Source organism: Mizuhopecten yessoensis, unplaced genomic scaffold, assembly GCF_002113885.1.
Source record: "Mizuhopecten yessoensis strain PY_sf001 unplaced genomic scaffold, ASM211388v2 scaffold201, whole genome shotgun sequence".
In the NCBI taxonomy this organism is placed as follows: domain Eukaryota; kingdom Metazoa; phylum Mollusca; class Bivalvia; order Pectinida; family Pectinidae; genus Mizuhopecten; species Mizuhopecten yessoensis.
Genome location: NW_018403428.1, coordinates 242472 through 263360, shown reverse-complemented (window position 1 = coordinate 263360; position 20889 = coordinate 242472). Strand labels below are relative to the sequence as shown.

The window sequence follows — 20889 nt, the reverse complement described above, 5'->3', positions numbered from 1 at the left end:
CTATCATCAATGTTTTTCTGACCTCCAAAATACAGGTCTAACATGAAATATATTCAGTCAGAAAGTGGGATGATAGACGATAATGTTAGATCTGTTAGATCTGTCACATGTAAACTTTCCTATGATAACAGCATGATTTAGAGGATGATACTTTTATCTCATCCATAAGGATACAGGATGGTTACACAACCGTCGAGTGTGGTGGTTAGAGTTCAAATCAACTGTAAAGCTTGCTATGTACGTACTCTATAAACATTGTTAATTAACATAGAAAATATATCTAGAATAAGTAATGTCACAGAATAGTTGATATCAAAGATCCTTTTCTTGACACCAATATATACTTACAGTTCTAGCCTAGAGCTGTACGACACGATTAGTATGCTGATTAACACTAACAGGAAAAGGAAGTAAAATTATTCACACTTTCCGATAGATATATACACAACATGTATGTATATTATGATGGACAAACATTGCAGTGACCAACATAGAGGTCAGCTAAATAACAATTCTGATAACGAATTATTTGGAAAGGTGAAAGTAAGGTTTAACATGTGAGTAGAAATAATTAAACAAAAAAATAATTAAACACGCACCATATTGCTCCTCTATCACTTTTTGTTTTTTTAACAAGACAAGAATTTGTATTTTCCACCAATTAAGACCAAGTTGGCTTTCCCATGTATCTCATTGGACCAAAGAATTAAAACACACTTGGTAAGAGCAGTGACAGGAACACCGGTATCTACTTTGGTCAAAATTCATCCTATGTACTCTAAGAACTAGTCAGAAATGTCTCAGCCAATCAAACTACCAGGTAGCCATTTCAAATTTTGAATCTACAAAAACATTAACAGACAAAAATAACAGCAATGCTTCAATGTCAGAAGAACAATTCAGAAAACAGCACTTCGATTGGACTGCAGACTATGAACTTTTTGGAGATGATTGTTCACAGTAACTTTTGTTATAGACCCCACATCATGATTTGGGCCCTACATTCTGGAATCTTTAGTCTCCAATATTTACGAAAGTTTGCCCATTGGATGTGTGTGTGTTACAATGGTGAAATCCCTTTGCATAGAGATCAAAGCTCCATGTTAAATTAGGCCAAAGCTCTTCACTTGTGTTTTCGGTTGAGGTTTTTGGGCCCCTTAATTTCCTCTAAAAGGTATTATTTTCCCTTGGGGGTATATACGTACATTTTATAATGATTTTAATTTTTAGCTTGTGGAATCTCCTCCATGGGAAATGTGGCAAGTATGACATGATCATAAGCAGCTATAAGTTACTATAGTCAACTACAATTGTATAATTAACTAGTATCATTAGTAAATATTGTATTCCATTAAGCCAACAATGACAAATTGGGCTCACTGATATAGTACATCATTTCATTTCAGAATGTTCATTGTTCAGATGTTAGATACAAAGGAATTGGGCAACAGGCAAAGCCTTATAAGTGCCCTCTCCTTAAATGATATACATCATGAACATCTCTCTATAAATATCGGGCTTATCAGGAAAGTGTCACTCCATCAAGGAAGTGATTCAATGCTCAAATCAATATCCAGTACAGATGTATACACCATGTAATTACCGCATACCATCCTATCTGTTTATCTCTGTACATCAATATCATAGCACTGTGTTGTGGTTAATATGTGCAGCACGTCTGTGTATTTGATAAATCTAAAAACAAAGAACCCCTATTAACTTAAGGTGAAAAGTACCATCAAATTAATATATGAAAATATAACCATCATTTCAACAGACGTATATTTTTGTTTAATTTGAATATTTGGACAAAGACAGAATCCGAGAATTTCCAGCATTCCCTATGTGGATTAGAGATCCTCTGCTAGTCCTACAATTTTACCAATGTTTCTTTCAAGAAAATGTAAATACACGGTTTAAAAAATAAAAGATGAATACCTTGCTAAGGGAAGTAACTCTTACACAGAAAAAGTCCTCTATGTTGCTTTACCTTTATATTAACCCTTTCACCACTGTAGACCATAGTGGACTCATCCGGATGAATGTATGGTAGAGTCTACTCAAGTTACATAGGGGTAAAAGGGTTAAACTGAAAATACTCAAAATCAAAGACAACAGCTTGGAAGTGGCACTCTTCTTTGTGATTATAACTTCTGCAGTTGTACTTTTTACCCTAGGTAAAACAGATCATCTGTAAACATCGATCACTATTAAAAAGTCCTGTGTCTCTGCTGAAAACTGTTAATAATTCTTTTTCCAGGTGACTGAAATCTAGATAAATTATTTCTCAAAAGATAACTATACCTTCCGAGACTTTTATGATAAATAATAGATACAAAATAAACAAAATATAATCAGCAAGAGTGTTCTGGGTGAACTAAGAGCATGGCTAGATGTAATTTAAAGCCTGGACTTCAGATTGTTATACTATCTCAGTAACTGAGTGAGTGATGGTGTGTGAGAGGACAGGTGTGATGTAGAGTGATGGTGTGTGTGAGGACAGGTGTGATATATAGTGATTGTGTGTGTGAGGACAGGTGTGATGTAGAGTGATGGTGTGTGAGAGGACAGGTATGATGTAGAGTGATGGTGTGTGTGAGGACAGGTGTGATGTAGAGTGATGGTGTGTGTGAGGACAGGTGTGATGTAGAGTGATGGTGTGTGAGAGGACAGGTGTGATGTAGAGTGATGGTGTGTATATGTTTTAGTAAATGAAGTGTGTGAAGTAAATGATGTTTATATGGAATGTTTATTATTAATGCATTATATTATTAAATGAGCCAAATTATTTTCCTCAGTAAAATATTTGTTTGAATATACTGCTGTCAACTCATGTTTATAACAGGAAAGGAAAGATTTCCTTACATTTCTCCCACCTTTTTCTAAGTCTTTGTCCCTGAAGCAAACACTAATTTCAACCCAGGTTTTGGTATCCCCTTGCCAAGCGAACACCAAATACTTGAAACAAGGGTTGGCCACAGGCACCACTGTAACAGGAGATGAGAAAAGTACAGCCAGACTGGCATTCGAACCTGGGACCCTCCGAGCTCAAGAAGGAAACTCTAACCAACTGAGCTATATGTACGATGGTGATCAACCCAGTCTGGTTCTGCTTCTTATATATGTTGATTATGATATACACAAGGAAAATTAAGACTTGAAATATAGAAATGTAAAATAAACAACTTGCCACTCGGTTTTGTTTTGTTCCTCTTCACTTTCCTCAACATGTTCAGAGGAAGCAATTCTACACACTATCCAACGAAGGTAACGTTACCAGGAGGAAGAAAAGCATTTCAACAAAAAAACTGCTGAACTTCAGGATTATCAGTTAAACTAAAAGTTCAATCACCAGAGTATGAATCATACACAATGTCAGTTTGGCACCAGGTTGGTGCATGTTATATACAATATTCAGTTCTTAGGTCAGACACAGATTCTTTTATTGTCAAGAATCTCCTATTACCAAATGTTCCTTAAGCCACCTTAAATATCCTGTTGTTGATTTCCTCAAATCAGCAACTGAAACTTCCTTCAAGTGAACCTTAAAGCCTTCTACAGTTAATCTTCAATTGTTAATTTCACCGACCAATTGTTAAGCCTTTTATTATTAATTTCCTCAAGTCAATCCCTGAATAACTTATTGTTGATGTCCTCAAGTCGACAACTGAACAACTTATTGTTGATGTCCTTGTGTCAACCACTGAATAACTTATTGTTGATGTCCTCAAGTCAACCACCGAATAACTTATTGTTGATGTCTTCAAGTCAATCACAGAATAACTTATAGTTGGTGTCCTCAAGTTAACCACAGAATAACTTATTGTTGGTGTCCTCAAGTTAACCACAGAATAACTTATAGTTGAAGTACTCGAGTCATAATAACTTATTATTGATGTTCTCAAGTCAATCACTGAATGGCTTATTGTTAATGACTTAAGTAATCACTGAATGGCTTATTGTTAATGACTTAAGCTATCCACAAAGTCTCTACGTCAATGCTGTCAGCAATTCTAAAGTCAAAGGTGACTAGAGATCAATGCTGAACACTCTGAAGATCATTACAGCCCACACTGATATAAGTTAACCATTTAGTCTTTAAGGTCATGAAAGGTCAATCAAATTGCAGCAAAACTTGATTGGCATCTAAATCTGCAACTTTAAGTGAAGTGTTATATTACACATAATCTCTGATAGACATCAACACACTGACTTCCTTACAAGTGTACATGACTGAACCTACAAATAATATTGGTCAGGTCATTTTGCCAGAATTTTTGATGGGGTCATCCCCTCTGGGTGTCCTCACCGAGTGGTATAGATGTTGGTTCAAAGCAGGTAGTGGGGGTTTCACACTGTGGTTACCTCACTGGTCAGAATAGAGGTCAGTTACTGACCACATCAGGGTGTGGGTCACACGCTGGACACTTACAGGACAATATTGATGGGTGTATTACTGATAGGGGTATCATATACATGTTGTCACCACAGTCTCAGTGATTATGGACATCAATAAAATGGAGAGGTGTCATCAGCACCAATAAACACAGAGCTGTTAGCCCTGTCATATATAATGGATTCCACTGACAAACAGAAACTAACCACAGCAGTGAGACTTGTGGGTCATAGTATAATGTCTTAATGAGTTCACAGTAATGTCATATGGATGTTATATTGAGGTCATAGGAAGGTCATAGGAAGGTCATAGTAAGGTCATAATAAGGTAATAGAGAGATCAATGACAGGCAATAAGAACAAAGTGATGGGAGCCTCACAGTGATATAACACCGCCCCTGTCTCCCCCTTACCCTGATTTGCTCGTGACCTTTGACCTTTTAACCTTGACCAATGACTACCAAAATCCAACCATGTGTAGCACTCAATGTTACCATACTATGGTGTCCATAGAAACTAAATATGTCGAGGAGTGTGTGAGTGTGTGAGTGTGTGAGATGCTTTGTACACATGCTTTGTTCTTCAAAAGTGGTAAAGTGTGATATTTGACCTTGACCTTTGACCCTTTACCCTAGACTGATAACCACAAAAATCAAATCAGGTATAGAATCCGATAAAACCATATACCGGGGACAATATGGTAAAAATATGCACTACATGTATCCATGAAATATGTTGTATACAGCTTTTTACTACAGATGAAGGAATGCATGGGTTCACAGACAAGCGATTTCTAAATAATGGGGGAGGGGAGTATAATAATGGAGCATAAATTAGGTCATATAGGAGTCATTATGAGGTCATTAAGTAAGGTCATAGCAAGGTCATAGTGAGGTTATAGTGAAGTACACCGTTGTCTTTCTTTACCAATGTTGAGCAGAATTTTATAACGTATCTTGCTATGAACTGAAAGTGTAGCTTTTGATTATGGAACAAAATTCCACATGAGCAGTTTATACCAGACAATATATGACAAGCTTATACATGCCTTTGGTACCTTTTCCAGCAATTTTGTTTTTTTGACTATAATAATAATATTTATTCAGGTAAAAGGCAAATAATACACATATATCACAGTTTGTAGATTGGACATAAATATATATATTATAACAGATGTTATTTATAAGTTATTTATGCTATAAAACTAGTAATCAGTCAGGTGCACGTGTTAAAACTGGATTGAGTTAGATTAATTTAGGCCTTTACCTGGGATGACCCATAAAGCCACATGCATTGTGGCTTAATTCCAATGGGGTCCCTTAATATATGGGAATATTTCAGCAAATATTCAAGTGTACTTTTTATACTGTTAATTACTAAACCTGTAAGAAAACTTATTTTTGCAATTGTGATTCAAACAACTTATTCATAAATATTAACATTAGTGAGATTTCAGATTTAACATCTCATCTTAGTCAAAGACCTTCTCTTTTGAAAATAAGCTGAAGACAACGTTACTGTCTAAAAGACCTTGAAAATAAGCTGAAGACAACGTTACTGTCTAAAAGACCTTGAAAATAAGCCGAAGACAACGTTACTGTCTAAAAGACCTTGAAAATAAGCCGAAGACAACGTTACTGTCTAAAAGACCTTGAAAATAAGCCAAAGACAATTGACTATCTAAATGGTTAAAAGAAGACGGGCTAGAAAATATGCCAGGTTCAAAAATAAACGTTAGATATGTTAACGTTACTGTAAAAGAAAGTATGCCAAGGCTAAATGTCGAGATCTTAGGGTATGTTACAGCCAAGCAGAACTACAGGTGTGACCATTAACACCTGTATGTATTACCTTTCTAACGTTGTGTTGGCTATGATCCAATATCTAACAAACACCCGCTTACAATGCTGGATTCCTTTCAGATGAGTGTAATGTTTAACATGCATAGGTGGTGCCCATAGTTAATGGCTCAATAAGATGACCACTGGTAACTAGGTGCCCTCTCTGACCCTAAGGCCTCTAGATAGTTGGTATAGGTCAACATCAATTTACACTGGGTCACTGTGTCGACCACTTTAAACTTGTAATAACCCAAAAAGTTCAATATTTTAATACAATATATCAACCAATAAAACTGCCTTAAAATAAGTGACACAGATATGGTAAAACAGGTATAAAGGCTGTGACATGGGGTAAGAGGAATGAATAACATGTGAAAGATAACAAGGTTACTGTGTGTCTCAGTCAGTGGTGAGAAATCGTGCAATGACTGTCTTACTCCATATAATACTCGCCACCTCCCAACACCTATGAGTCCTACCCTCATACCCATGGTCATTTGATCCTAATTTTCTAACGTATGATTATTATCATGATCCTCCTAATGATGTAACAAGTAGTCTACGACTAGGTCATTGAGAATATATAATGTATAAATTTGCTTGTAAAAGTTAATGTGTAACCTCACCATTTACAGCAGTTATAAGAAAATTATCAAATATAGGAGACAGGAAACTGAAGTTATAATCAAACAAATTAACTAAGGACAAGACTGTATACAGAGTAAAACAAAGTGTACAAGTATACCAACAGCTCACCATGACGACAGCCAAAATGTCAGCCGTTCCTATCAGTATTACATCCTCGTCCAGATTCTTTGTGTCGGGATGATGATGTTTCATCGAGCATTAAACTTCAGATGTAAACATAGGTTCAGAATTATATTTCTACTATAAACGAAGGCCTCCCCCCAATATTGCTATCACATGCGGAAGCAGCCCGCTGGGCTCTATCCAACTTCAGGCATACCAGACTAATTCAGTCAGTACTGAGGAAGAATTCATTCTCAATGTCTGACCCTATTGTTGGTAATTCCTTTAGAAATGGCCTTATACAAGTTGTATAGCATTCAACACTTACTGGGTAATTAAAGCTCTACATGCTTTTAAATACATATACAATTGTAAAGACGAGGAAATATAACTCAGACCTAGAGAACAGATTTAGCACTTGTCTGTAATGTATCCCACATAACCGTGATTCTTCTCCTGAAGTGTAAACAAGTTTCCTGCCAGTTGTATTAAGCCACATGAAAGGAAGCTGAAATTCAAAACAGAATGTGTTTTGAAGTGAAATGAGGGAAATAAATTCAAAATCCAATCAGTGCACCGTTTTCCTCCATGTACCAGATGTCCAAAAAAATCAGATTTACAAAATTTCCATACAACACAAAGTGAATAAATCTAAAACAGTGTGTAAAGAAAAAAGGAAATCTTGAAAATTTACTTAATTTTTAATTTTCTACTTATATAGACACACAAAATGTATAAATTTCCAGTAAAAAATAAAAAATACAAATCATGAAGAACATGTGTCGTTGTCCTGAACAACAATTTGTTAAATGCAGTCATCTGTATTGAAATATCAAAGCTACTGAGCAGACAGATACTGTGGTGTCATGATATACACCCAATAACATATTTGAAGATTATTTTAGCAAACAAATTATTATAGGGCCTGAACAAACATTACCAGACCAGTTAGGGATAGCATTTAGCCATCATAATTCACTCATCACGATATTTCCTCGACAAGTCTAGTTATTTTACAGCGTTTTCAAATCATCTGAAACATTATCAATCATCAATAAGTAATTTCGCTATAAAAATTTAGTCAGTGCAATGTACATTGTACCATATATTATTGCTTTTGAAAAAAATGAAACATCATATTTCTAATCGGACAAAATCACAGGAGATGAGTAATCCACTATAAAGTTCTATCAAGCTGATCATGTGTTAACCAGTAAAACCTAACTGTCCAGGCCACTTGTTGAAACACATGGCTCTATCATGATATATACACTAGCTTCTGGCTGTCCACTGGCCTTTGACCTCAATGACCTTAGCCACCTACCTTGGTAAGGAGACTCCCCATGGTGTTGGATACACCCTTAAGCCACCAACTGTCTGACACAACACCTTGAGAATTTAAAGCAATTTGCCAGAAACAGGAAGTGTGTAAAAACCGCAGCATCACCTTGTACACTGGCAGTACCTCTGGTTCTCCACCACTCACCAACTCTCACCACCTTATATATATAGTACAAGGTGCAACCAATATACATAATACCCCACCTTTTCATCATGGATTTCACCAATATATCAGCCTCCCGAATCACCTTTTGTATACAGTGTCTATATACACAGCATCTGACGAAGGTGCAGCGACTACACTCCATACAAAAGATTTACCTATACGTCAGCCTCCCAAAATAAACCTTCAAATACATATTTGTCTAGGATGTGCTGCCAATCTTCATTTATTGTGTTGTATTTGATGACTGATATGATACAGAAAATGAGATACTGAGATATAACTGGGAACTCGTGATTAGAAACAAGACCTGATGCAGGGCTACCTGTACAGTGTATAATGTCATACATTTTTATAGACTTTGAGATCGTATTGAAAGTTAATGCAAGTCCTTCCTCTGTCAAAATAGAGTTTACATCAGAAATCCCTTTTAATATAATCTGTGTATACATGCATCAACTTTGATTCTAATTCAATTCACAAGACATGATCTGTATGCCTGCATCAACTCAAAAATCATGATCTTTAATTTTACCTCATTTAAAAATTCACAAATCATTAAAATTGATTCTATTTCAACATACAAATCATGATCTGTATATACCTCTGCTTCAACTCAAAGGGATCTGTAATTTTACTGTAACTCACAAATAATGATATTTTAATTCTACGTAAAATCACACAGCATAATCTTAAAATCTGCATCAACTCACAAATCATGATCAGCCTACACCTGTTTCAACTCCTAATCGACACCCAGTTTATACTATAACTGCCTCCCGACTATGCAGGCCATACCCCACAGTAGTAGGTGTAGGAGTAACGGTTAATTTACTGTTGATCAGCTGTAAGAGTTCATGTTTTACCATCTGTTCTACGAAATAAGCCCTAAGAATTCATCGTCTTTACATATGCAATCTCCTTTCACACACTGTTTTTCAGTAACTTAACAGTGGGTTTTTATATTCCCACTTGGACAGAAGTAGTATTGGTTTCTTCCTCCTGTCCACTTTTTCTAAAGGTAAATCAAAGGGAGGCAGTTTGGTAAAATCCTAAAACAAGGTCACTGTTACCTATATATAACCTTTGGCCTTGGCCTAAAGTACTTAAATCATGGTTTTTCGGAGAGTTTCTCAGCTGCTAGTGTTTCATGTAGGCATCAAACTTTGTATATAATGATTGGTACATACGGGAAATGCAGTTTCTCCCATTCTAAAACAATATCACTGTTACCTCATTTTGACCTTTGACCTTGACCTCAAGTGCTAAAATAATGATTTACAGAGCATATCACAGCAGCTGTTTCATGAATGGCATCAAACTTTTATATGTGTCACCTTTTAATGAGGTAAGTGTGACCTAAATTTTACCTTTGACCTTCACTTAAAGTACAAAAACAATGTTTTCTACAGCATATCTCAGCTACTGTTTCATGAATCGGCTTCATATGTGGAGAGTGGGGGTATCTGTGAAAACAGCTTTTTTAGTTAAATCAAGTTTTATCATGAATGCTTAGAATTTGTTCTTGGGAGTTTTGCTCACGTTCAATGTTGTTTGGGTCTGTTGCTCAAAATTATTATGCACAATTTGTGTTTATGGTTGTGTTGTAAGCTCACTGTTCATGGTTGTGTTGTAAGCTTACTGTTCATGGTGGTGTTGTAAACTCACTGTTCAAGGTTATGTTGTAAGCTTACTGTTCATGGTAGTGTTGTAGGTTTACTGTTCATGGTGGTGTTGTAAGCTTACTGTTCATGGTGGTGTTGTAAACTCACTGTTCATGGTTGTGATGTTAACTCACTGTTCATGGTTGTGTTGTAAGCTCACTGTTCATGGTTTTGTTTAAGGTTTACTATTCATGGTTGTGTTGTAAGCTTACTGTTCAAGGTTGTGTTGTAAGTTTACTGTTCATGGTGGTGTTGTAAGCTTAATGTTCAAGGTTGTGTTGTAGGTTTACTGTTCATGGTGGTGTTGTAAGCTTAATGTTCAAGGTTGTGTTGTAAGCTTACTGTGCAAGGTTGTGTTGTAAACTCACTGTTCAAGGTTGTGTTGTAAGCTTACTGTTCATGGTAGTGTTGTAGGTTTACTGTTCATGGTGGTGTTGTAAGCTTAATGTTCAAGGTTGTGTTGTAGGTTTACTGTTCATGGTGGTGTTGTAAGCTTAATGTTCAAGGTTGTGTTGTAAGCTTACTGTTCATGGTAGTGTTGTAAGCTTACTGTTCAAGGTTGTGTTGTAAGCTTACTGTTCAAGGTTGTGATGTTAATTCACTGTTCATGGTTGTGTTGAAAACTCACTGTTCATGGTTGTTTTGTAAACTCACTGTTCATGGTTGTGTTGTAAGTTAACTGTTCATGGTTGTGGTATAAGCTCACTGTTCATGGTGGTGTTGTAAACTCACTGTTCATGGTTGTGTTGTTAACTCAATGTTCATGGTGGTGTTGTAGATTTACTGTTCATGGTAGTGTTGTAAGCTTACTGTTCAAGGTTGTGTTGTAAGCTTACTGTTCATGGTAGTGTTGTAAGCTTACTGGTCAAGGTTGTGATGTTAACTCACTGTTCATGGTTGTGTTGTAAACTCACTGTTCATGTTTGTGTTGTAAACTCACTGTTCAGGGTTGTGTTGTAGGTTTACTGTTCATAGTTGTGTTGTAAGCTCACTGTTCATGGTGGTGTTGTAAACTCACTGTTCATGGTACTGTTCATGGTTGTGTTCTAAGCTTACTGTTCAAGGTTGTGTTGTAAGCTTACTATTCAAGGTTGTGTTGTAAGCTTACTGTTTAGGTTGTGTTCTAATCTTACTGTTCAAGGTTGTGTTGTAAGCTTACTGTTCATGGTTGTGTTATAAGCTTACTATTCAAGGTTGTGTTCTAAGCTTACTGTTTAGGTTGTGTTATAAGCTTACTGTTCATGGTGGTATTGTAAGCTTACTGTTCAAGGTTGTGTTGTAAGTTTACTGTTCATGGTGGTGTTGTAAGCTTACTGTTCATGGTGGTGTTGTAAGCTTACTATTCATGGTGGTGTTGTAAGCTTACTGTTCATGGTTGTGTTGTAAGCTTACTGTTTAGGTTGTGTTATAGCTAACTGTTCATGGGGGTGTTATAAGCTTACTGTTCAAGGTTGTGTTGTAAGCTTACTGTTCAAGGTTGTGTTATAAGCTTATTGTTTAGGTTGTGTTGTAAGCTTACTGTTCAAGGTGGTGTTGTAGGCTTACTGTTCATGGTTGTGTTGTAAACTCACTGTTCATGGTTGTGATGTTAACTCACTGTTCATGGTTGTGTTGTAAACTCACTGTTCATGTTGGTATTATAAGCTTACTGTTCATGGTGGTGTTGTAAGCTTACTGTTCAAGGTTAACTCACTGTTCATGGTTGTGATGTTGTGTTGTAAGCCTACTGTTCAAGGTTGTGTTGTAAGCTTACTGTTCATGGTTGTGTTGTAAGCTTACTGTTCATGGTTGTGTTTTAAGCTTACTGTTCATGGTTGTGTTGTAAGCTTACTGTTCATGGTGGTGTTGTAAGCTTACTGTTCAAGGTTGTGTTGTAAGCCTACTGTTCAAGGTTGTGTTGTAAGCTTACTGTTCATGGTTGTGTTTTATACTGTTTATGATTGTGTTGAGCAATATGTGTGCTTGTTTGTGTGTTTTACATGGTTTGCTCTTGTTCATATTGCACTGAAATTGAGCTGTCCATGTAAGATCTAAATAGCGTTGTTCAGTTTCTGCATGCTGAAGCTACAATTTGATGATAGGGTTCATGGTCACGTCAGATAGAGATCAATATCATTCTATTATTAGTGTATAAGCTGCTTTCGAAAATGAAGTAGAAAAGTATCACAGTCTCCACTGGGAACAAATCTGCTTTGTTGCCCATCATGACGTACAGATGACATCATACTGCAATGTCCCTAACTAGTGTTTGTGATGTTCCACATTCATACATTATGTATATGTATATCAGTGTTGCAGGTGAGAAATGAAGTATCTTTAACAATTACAGGCTCATTCCATCTATACTGGATTTGATTTTATATCTCAGGGCATTTTCTCACTATTTTGGTAATGGGCCAAGTGGCTTTAGAATTGGGAAAAACATGTGGCAAGTGTGGCCATTTTCTGAATTATACCAAACACTGATATTGTTTTATCATCTAAAAGAAAAAAACATCCTTACTTATGAAATAATTTTTCATTTTACAAATTCAGAAGAAAAAAAGTAACTAAAACTTTTGCCAAAATGGCAAACTAATACCTCCTGCCTGAGCTCATCCTCAATACTCCTGGGGTTACTCTCACTTACACTCTCTGCACCTCTGGAATATGTCATAGCAAAATTGAAGGCACAGTGTAAACCACTTGTGTACATGAAAAAATCTCTCAGTTTTGTTTTATCAGCCCAGCAATTGGTCAGGTATTTTTCATCCGAGACCAATCAAATAGCTAGCAGTGTGCCTTTAATTTTGCTATAACATATTCCAGGAGTGCAGAAAGTGAAAGTGAGCGTAACCCCTGGAGTATCAAGGTAGGCCTGTGCTAAAGGAAAAGTTCTTTCTGGTATGTTTTGAAGAAAGGGGCATAACTCCATAAATTGGGGAGGTACATGTAGCTCCAATCTATAAGGGTTCTGTGTACCAGATATTACAACTTTTGCAGTACTTTTGGAATCTTTAGTTGCCTGCAGTTGCACAAACCTGTAAATGTAAACTTTATTTATTTTACAACAATATGTTATTTCAACTTATATAAATCACTCTTGTTGGCCCAGATGTTAGCGCACAGAGGGGTCTTAATGAGGGAGAGAACCCACGGGGTTGGGCATACCTTTTCATGTCCAATCGGGAATCGAAAGTGCGCTATCCACTGCGCCACCCACCCACAAACCTTCTTCTTCAGTGTCATAGAGTAGATTTTGTTTCTCTTTACCTACCCTAACAAACATAAAAGAACCTTACCATTGATGTTCTGACTCTCTGTATTTCCCTGGGATAGGGGCGGGTTGATCCTCCCTATGACAGGAGCCCCCAACTCTGACCTCTGGCGGCAGTATGTAGACGCCTTCCTCTCCAGCACATGAGCCTTCAATTTCCATTTTGAAGCCTTTATGTTTTCGATGTGGAAATCTAGGATCTGTCCATGACCATCAATATCTGAAAACCCAAGTTATATACATTGTATAAAGTAACAAGAGGCCCAAGAGGGCCTGTATCGCTCACCTGAATATTTAAGCAGTCATAGCAAAATATTCTCATTAAATATTATATTGCACTATAAATATTTCCCTCGCAAACTTTGTTGGCTCCATCTGTTGAAACTACCAGCAAAATATTATTATAAGATTCTATGCTTTTTGATTCTTCTTCAGAAGTTGCTTGACATATTTTTCCCTGTGATCTTGTAAGTAGGTCAATGTCATTTTCCTTCTCAAATTGGTTAGCTCTATTCCAAAAAGCTACCAGCCAAATCTTATGAATCCATTCCTTTTAGTTCTCAAGAACAAATCCATTAAAATGTTGTTGACCTCTGTGACCTCTAAAGTAGGTTGAGGTCATTTTCATTTGCAAACTTTGGTGAGCTCTATCCCGGGAAGTCACCAGCCAAATATTATAATTTTATGCCTTTTAATTCTTCAGAAGAAGCTGTTTGAACTGTTTGACATATTTGAACGCTGTGACCTTGAAAGTAGGTCAAGGTCATTTTCATTCGCAAACTTTGTTTGGCTCTTTCCCAGGAAGCCACCTGCCAAATATTAAGATTTTATAACTACCAGTTCTTCAGAAGAAGTCGTTTAAAGTGTTTGACATATCTGCCTCATGTGACCTTAAAAGAAGGTCAAGGTCATTTTCATTCTCAAACTTTGTTCGGCTCTTTCCTAGGAAGCTACAAGCCAAATATAGAGATTATATACCTTTCAGTTCTTCAGAAGAAGTCGTTTGAAGTGTCTGACACATTTGACTCCTGTGACCTTGAAAGAAGGTCAAGGTCATTTTCATTCTCAAACTTTGTCGGGCTCTATCCAAGGAAGCCATCAATCAAAAATAAAGATTCTATACCTTTCAGTTCTTCAGAAGAAGTCATTTGAAGCTTTTGACATATATGACCCCTGTGACCTTGAAAGTAGGTCAAACTAGTTTTCATTCTCAAACTTTGTTGGGCTCTATCCCAGGAAGCCACCAGCCAAATATAAAGATTATATACCTTTCAGTTCTTCAGAAGAAGTCGTTTGAAGTGTTTGACACATTTGACCCCTGTGACCTTGAAAGAAGGTCAAGGTAATTTTCATTCTCAAACTTTGTTGGGCTCCATCCAAGGAAGCCATCAGCCAAATATGAAGATTCTATACCTTTTAATTCTTCAGAAGAAGTCGTTTGAAGTTTTTGACATATTTGACCCCTGTGACCTTGAAAACAGGTCAAGGTCATTTTCGTTCTCAAACTTTGTAGGGCTCCTACCAACGAAGCTTTCAGCCAAATATCATGACTCTAGGCCTGTCCGTTCTTCAGAAGAAGTTGTTTAAAGGAAAAGTTGACGGACGAGGACGGACGGACGACGGACGGACGACGGACGCCGCGCCACGGCATAAGCTCACTTGGCACTTCGTGCCAGGTGAGCTAAAAAGGAATTATTATGAACAGTCAACACATTTACAGCAAACCATGGTTTATTGTATTGCGAATCTATATTCACAAAAAATACCTGTTTTAGTGAACATAAAAGCTGAGATGATGTAGAAAGATGATAGAACTGTAGACAGGAACTCCACAGAAATGGATAATATGTCACCAAGTGTTGAGTCTAGGAGTAATGATGGCTGAGGTGGACATATAGACAGTAGATAAGTGGTAGATCTAGACAGGAACTCCACAGAAATGGATAATATGTCACTAAGTGTTGAGTCTAGGAGTAATGATGGCTTAGGTGGACATATAGACAGTAGATAGGTGGAAGATATAGACAGGAACTCCACAGAAATGATAATATGTCACCAAGTGGAGAGTCTAGGAGTAATGATGGCTGAGGTGGACAAATAGACAGTAGATAGGTGGTAGGTATAGGCTGGTGATAGTTACAGACAGGTGGTAGATGTAGACAGGTGTTAGATATAGACAGGTAGTAGGTATAAACAGGTAGTATATGTATACAGGTGGTAATTATAGGCAGGTTATAGTTATAGACATGTGGTAGTTCCAGACAGGTGGTAGATGTAGACAGGTAGTAGTTATAAACGGGTAGTATATGTATACAGGTGGTAATTATAGGCAGGTAGTAGTTACAGACAGGTGATAGATATAGACAGGTGGTAGATGATGACAGGTGGTAGATATAGACAGGTTGTAGATATAGACAGGTTGTAGATATAGACAGGTTGTAGATATAGACAGGTTGTAGATATAGACAGGTATTGGTGATAGATATAGAAAGGTGGTAGATGTTGACAGGTATTGGTGATAGATATAGAAAGTAGACAGGTGGTAGATGTTGACAGGTTCTAGGAGTAATGATGGCTGAGGTGGACAAATAGACAGTAGATAGGGGGTAGGTATAGGCTGGTGATAGTTACAGACAGGGGGTAGATGTAGACAGGTGTTAGATATAGCCAGGTAGTAGGTATAAACAGGTAGTATATGTATACAGGTGGTAATTATAGGCAGGTTATAGTTATAGACATGTGGTAGTTACAGACAGGAGGTAGATGTAGACAGGTGGTAGATTTATAAAGGTATTGGCGATAGATATAGAAAGGTGGTAGATGTTGACAGGTATTGGTGATAGATATAGAAAGGTGGTAGATGTTGACAGGTATTGGTGATAGATATAGAAAGTAGACAGGTGGTAGATGTTGACAGGTGGTAGATATAGACAGGTATTTGCGATAGATATAGACAGGTGGTAGATGATGACAGGTGGTAGATATAGACAGGTAGAAGTTACAGACAGGTGGTAGATATAGACAGGTGATAGTTATAAACAGGTAGTACCTGTATACAGGTGGTAATTATAGGCAGGTTATAGTTATAGACATGTGGTAGTTATAGACAGGTGGTAGATGCAGACAGGTGGTAGATTTAGACAGGTATGGGCGATAGATATAGAAAGGTGGTAGATATAGACAGGTTGTAGATATAGACAGGTTGTAGATATAGACAGGTATTGGCGATAGATATAGACAGGTGGTAGATGATGACAGGTGGTAGATATAGACAGGTTGTAGATATAGACAGGTATTGGCGATAGATATAGACATGTGGTAGATGTTGACAGGTGGTAGATATAGACAGGTTGTAGATATAGACAGGTATTGGTGATAGATATAGAAAGGTGGTAGATGTTGACAGGTATTGGTGATAGATATAGAAAGGTGGTAGATGTTGACAGGTATTGGTGATAGATATAGACAGGAGGTAGATATAGACAGGTATTGGCGATAGATATAGACAGGGGGTAGATGTTGACAGGTGGTAGATATAGACAGGTAGTAGTTACAGACAGGTGGTGGATATAGACAGGTAGTAGTTGGACAAATAGACAGTAGATAGGTGGTAGGTATAGGCTGGTGATAGTTACAGACAGGTGGTAGATATAGACAGGTAGTAGTTAAAGATAGGTGGTAGATATAGACAGGTGATAGTTATAAACAGGTAGTACCTGTATACAGGTGGTAATTATAGGCAGGTTATAGTTATAGACATGTGGTAGTTACAGACAGGTGGTAGATATAGACAGGTGATAGTTATAAACAGGTAGTACCTGTATACAGGTGGTAATTATAGGCAGGTTATAGTTATAGACATGTGGTAGTTCCAGACAGGTGGTAGATGTAGACAGGTAGTAGTTATAAACGGGTAGTATATGTATACAGGTGGTAATTATAGGCAGGTAGTAGTTACAGACAGGTGATAGATATAGACAGGTGGTAGATGATGACAGGTGGTAGATATAGACAGGTAGTAGTTAAAGATAGGTGGTAGATATAGACAGGTGATAGTTATAAACAGGTAGTACCTGTATACAGGTGGTAATTATAGGCAGGTAGTAGTTACAGACAGGTGATAGATATAGACAGGTGGTAGATGATGACAGGTGGTAGATATAGACAGGTAGAAGTTACAGACAGGTGGTAGATATAGACAGGTATTGGCGATAGATATAGACAGGTGGTAGATGTAGACAGGTGGTAGATTTAGACAGGTATTGGCGATAGATATAGAAAGGTGGTAGATGTTGACAGGTATTGGTGATAGATATAGACAGGTGGTAGATATAGACAGGTTGTAGATATCGACAGGTATTGGTGATAGATATAGACAGGTGGGAGATATAGACAGGGATTGGCGATAGATATAGAAAGGTGGTAGATATAGACAGGTATTGGTGATAGATATAGAAAGGTGGTAGATATAGACAGGTTGTAGATATAGACAGGTATTGGTGATAGATATAGACAGGAGGTAGATATAGACAGGTTGTAGATATAGACAGGGGGTAGATAAAAACAGGCGGTAGATATAGACAGGCATTGGCGATAGATATAGAAAGGGGGTAGATATAGACAGGTATTGGTGATAGATATAGAAAGGTGGTAGATGTAGACAATTTTTTAGGAATGGAGACAACACTTGATCAGTGTGAATCACTTGAGATGGTATGACGCTGCACACACTCCCCCACTGTTTACTTTCCATTGTTTCTGCGTGGTATTGTGGTTAAGTGACAAAGGAAGTGCCACACCATCTATTAAAAAAGTTCAAAGTACTCAACATTTTAACTATCAAAAGCTTGTGGTTGGAAATACTTGAAACAAAATAATGATTGTTTATAGAATAAAAAATAATAGCAATTATAGATAAGGGTGTATAACATGTACACCTACTTCTAGACTACTGTTATGAACTCAAGCATTTTCTGATAAAAAAAAAAAAAAAGTGATATCTATAACATGATAGAACTCATGAAGAAAGTGTAAAATTATTCAGAAACCCCCAGACAATGTTTACCATTATTTTCTTCTTGTTTTGAATCTTGCAGTATCTCCTGCTTTATCCTTTAAACAGTTTCTTATGTCACATACATTATGTATACTATATTTTGTATTTGTCAGTCCTGTTCACAAATACTTCATTTAATGAATTAAGAGATAAAATGTATCTAATTTCACAAACAAGAAATTATTGAAAGGTTTCCCTGATATTTGGTACCCTGATTATGATATCTATTTCTTGTCTATCAAATAACCCATACATTGTTATGAATGTATACTGCACCAGATATTATCCCCAAGAAGGGTTCTACTAAGTGCTTGATGTATTCTCCCTTCTATACAGAAACTGCAGCAACAAAAATAAAAGGAGTTTTTCTATTTCAGAGGTACTTCCCTTGTCAATGTGTCCATCTCTCATTTTGATGCTATGCAATCATGATTTGTGGATACCAAGATTGGTTAAGAGAAGGATCATTAGTGTATAGATCTTGAAACTAAACCCCAATATTTTTAATTTTCTTTCTTTCTTTATTATATTTTGATATATTCATGTTTCAAAAAACTAGAATTCTGTAAAATGCATTACAAGACATCATTTATATGAAATGTTTCTAAACTTTAAAACATTTCATGAAATTAAAAAAGAATATGATGTGTTTTAAATTAATGGTTCCCTTTACAATTTTTTTCTTAAAATGAACAAATGATCTGACTTCCCCTGAATTAGAGAAAATCTGATGCCATACGTCATATCATTATGCAAAAGAGATGTCTCAAAGGATTGTGGTAATACATCATGTGATGTTATATCACAAAGTAATTATCAAAAATAACTTAACCAACTGAACGTGATAAAGGTTAAAGTAACTTTGGGATAGATATTAAATACTTTAGCTTTAATCACTAAAAACTTCAATTAGCTAAGTTACTTCTGTGAGAGATATCACATCATGTGACAGATGTCACACCCTCTCATAAACTTTCCTTTCATGGGAGAGCCATTGAAACACTCTAAACAGTGATGTGTAAGAGCACTTCATTCAGCGGATTCAAATTTTAGCATGTTATCTGAATTTAACAAATTAGCGCATTGATGATTTGACACTCTTGTGATATATGAAATAGAAAAAACTATGTGCAGAAACTTCAATTAATAATAAATATTAATAATTTGAGGTTCTTATATACCGCTTTATCACAACCTTATCCGTAGGTCACCTCAAAGCGGTCCACAAATAAAGGCCTTTGCAATCAGCCAATATCTTTCTCAACTCCCTGGGGAGCATTATAACAGCCCGTGCTGCCATTTCAGCGCTCACAGCTAGCATTCTACATTTCTAGCACTGCCTAACCATGTACTCATTTACAGCTGAGTAGACTGGAACAAGCGGAGTAAAGTATCTTGCTGAAAGATACAACACAGTGCCTTGCCGTGACTCGAACCTGCAACCCTTCGGTCATGAGCCTGGTGTTGTACCACTCGACTACCATGCCTCGAATTGGCACAATAATAATTTACGGAAATAGTTAAAGTGGAAAGCATTGAGATTAGAATACAGATAAAGTATGTATGTTTACAGTATCTAACAGGCGATGATCAATTATGATTTATATCAGGTATATTCAATCCTGACAGTTACCGCTCAAGTACAGACCCACTTGATGAAGCCTGTAGATTATACTTAACTCTCTCTCCTATAGATATAAATCACTATCTATATAGACCAGTTTATGATGCTACATAAACCATAGTTATATAAAGTTATATAACGGGTTATAGGCATGTGTTCTGAACTTTAGACAACCTGTTCGACATTTGTTAACTCATTCACCCCTGAAATTTCAGAATGGACTATTCCAACCTTTGGATTGGAATAGTTCAAATGTGTCTTCATTTGGGTGAATGAGTTATATACATAACTGGCAAAGGGTTAGCCTGATGTATTTTCACTGATAACAATATCATTTGTTGCTTTGTATTATCACTGCCTATCAATATGCAGCTTTTTATGTTGATACAGATTAACCCTGACAATAAACATAAAATAGGAAAAGTATTTACAATAGTCTCGTAATATAAAATACGCATATTATAATTGTTGTTTCATAGTTCCTAGCTCAATTTTTGTTTAACTCATTCACCTCTGAAATTTCATAATGAACTATTCCAACCTTTGAGTTGGAAAAGTTCAAATGTATCTCCAGGGGTGAATGGGTGTAAACAATATTTTTGAGGTTCATTTAACTGTCATTTTGTTCACTACTTTCAGTGGGAAGTTGATCTACATGTCAACAGTTCTCTGTACGAACAAATATTTTTTTAATATCTAACCTCAAATAGAACCGGATCGATATAAGTCAGGCTGCAAGGGCCATCTTGTCCAATCAGAAACTTAAAAAGCAGCAGAGGTCAAAGTGCCAGAATAAAGC

General features: G+C 36.6%; 1 protein-coding gene across 2 annotated transcripts in view; it reads right to left on the bottom strand.

Annotated features, from left to right (window-relative positions):
- LOC110460720 (FYVE, RhoGEF and PH domain-containing protein 2-like) overlaps positions 1–20889 on the bottom strand; it is a 103822-nt gene that overhangs the window by 59056 nt on the left and 23877 nt on the right. For both annotated transcript variants that reach the window (XM_021513836.1, XM_021513922.1), the window contains exon 2: positions 13436–13630. In XM_021513836.1, the coding sequence (XP_021369511.1) occupies positions 13436–13630 (195 nt within the window). The remainder of the gene's footprint in view (positions 1–13435; positions 13631–20889) is intronic.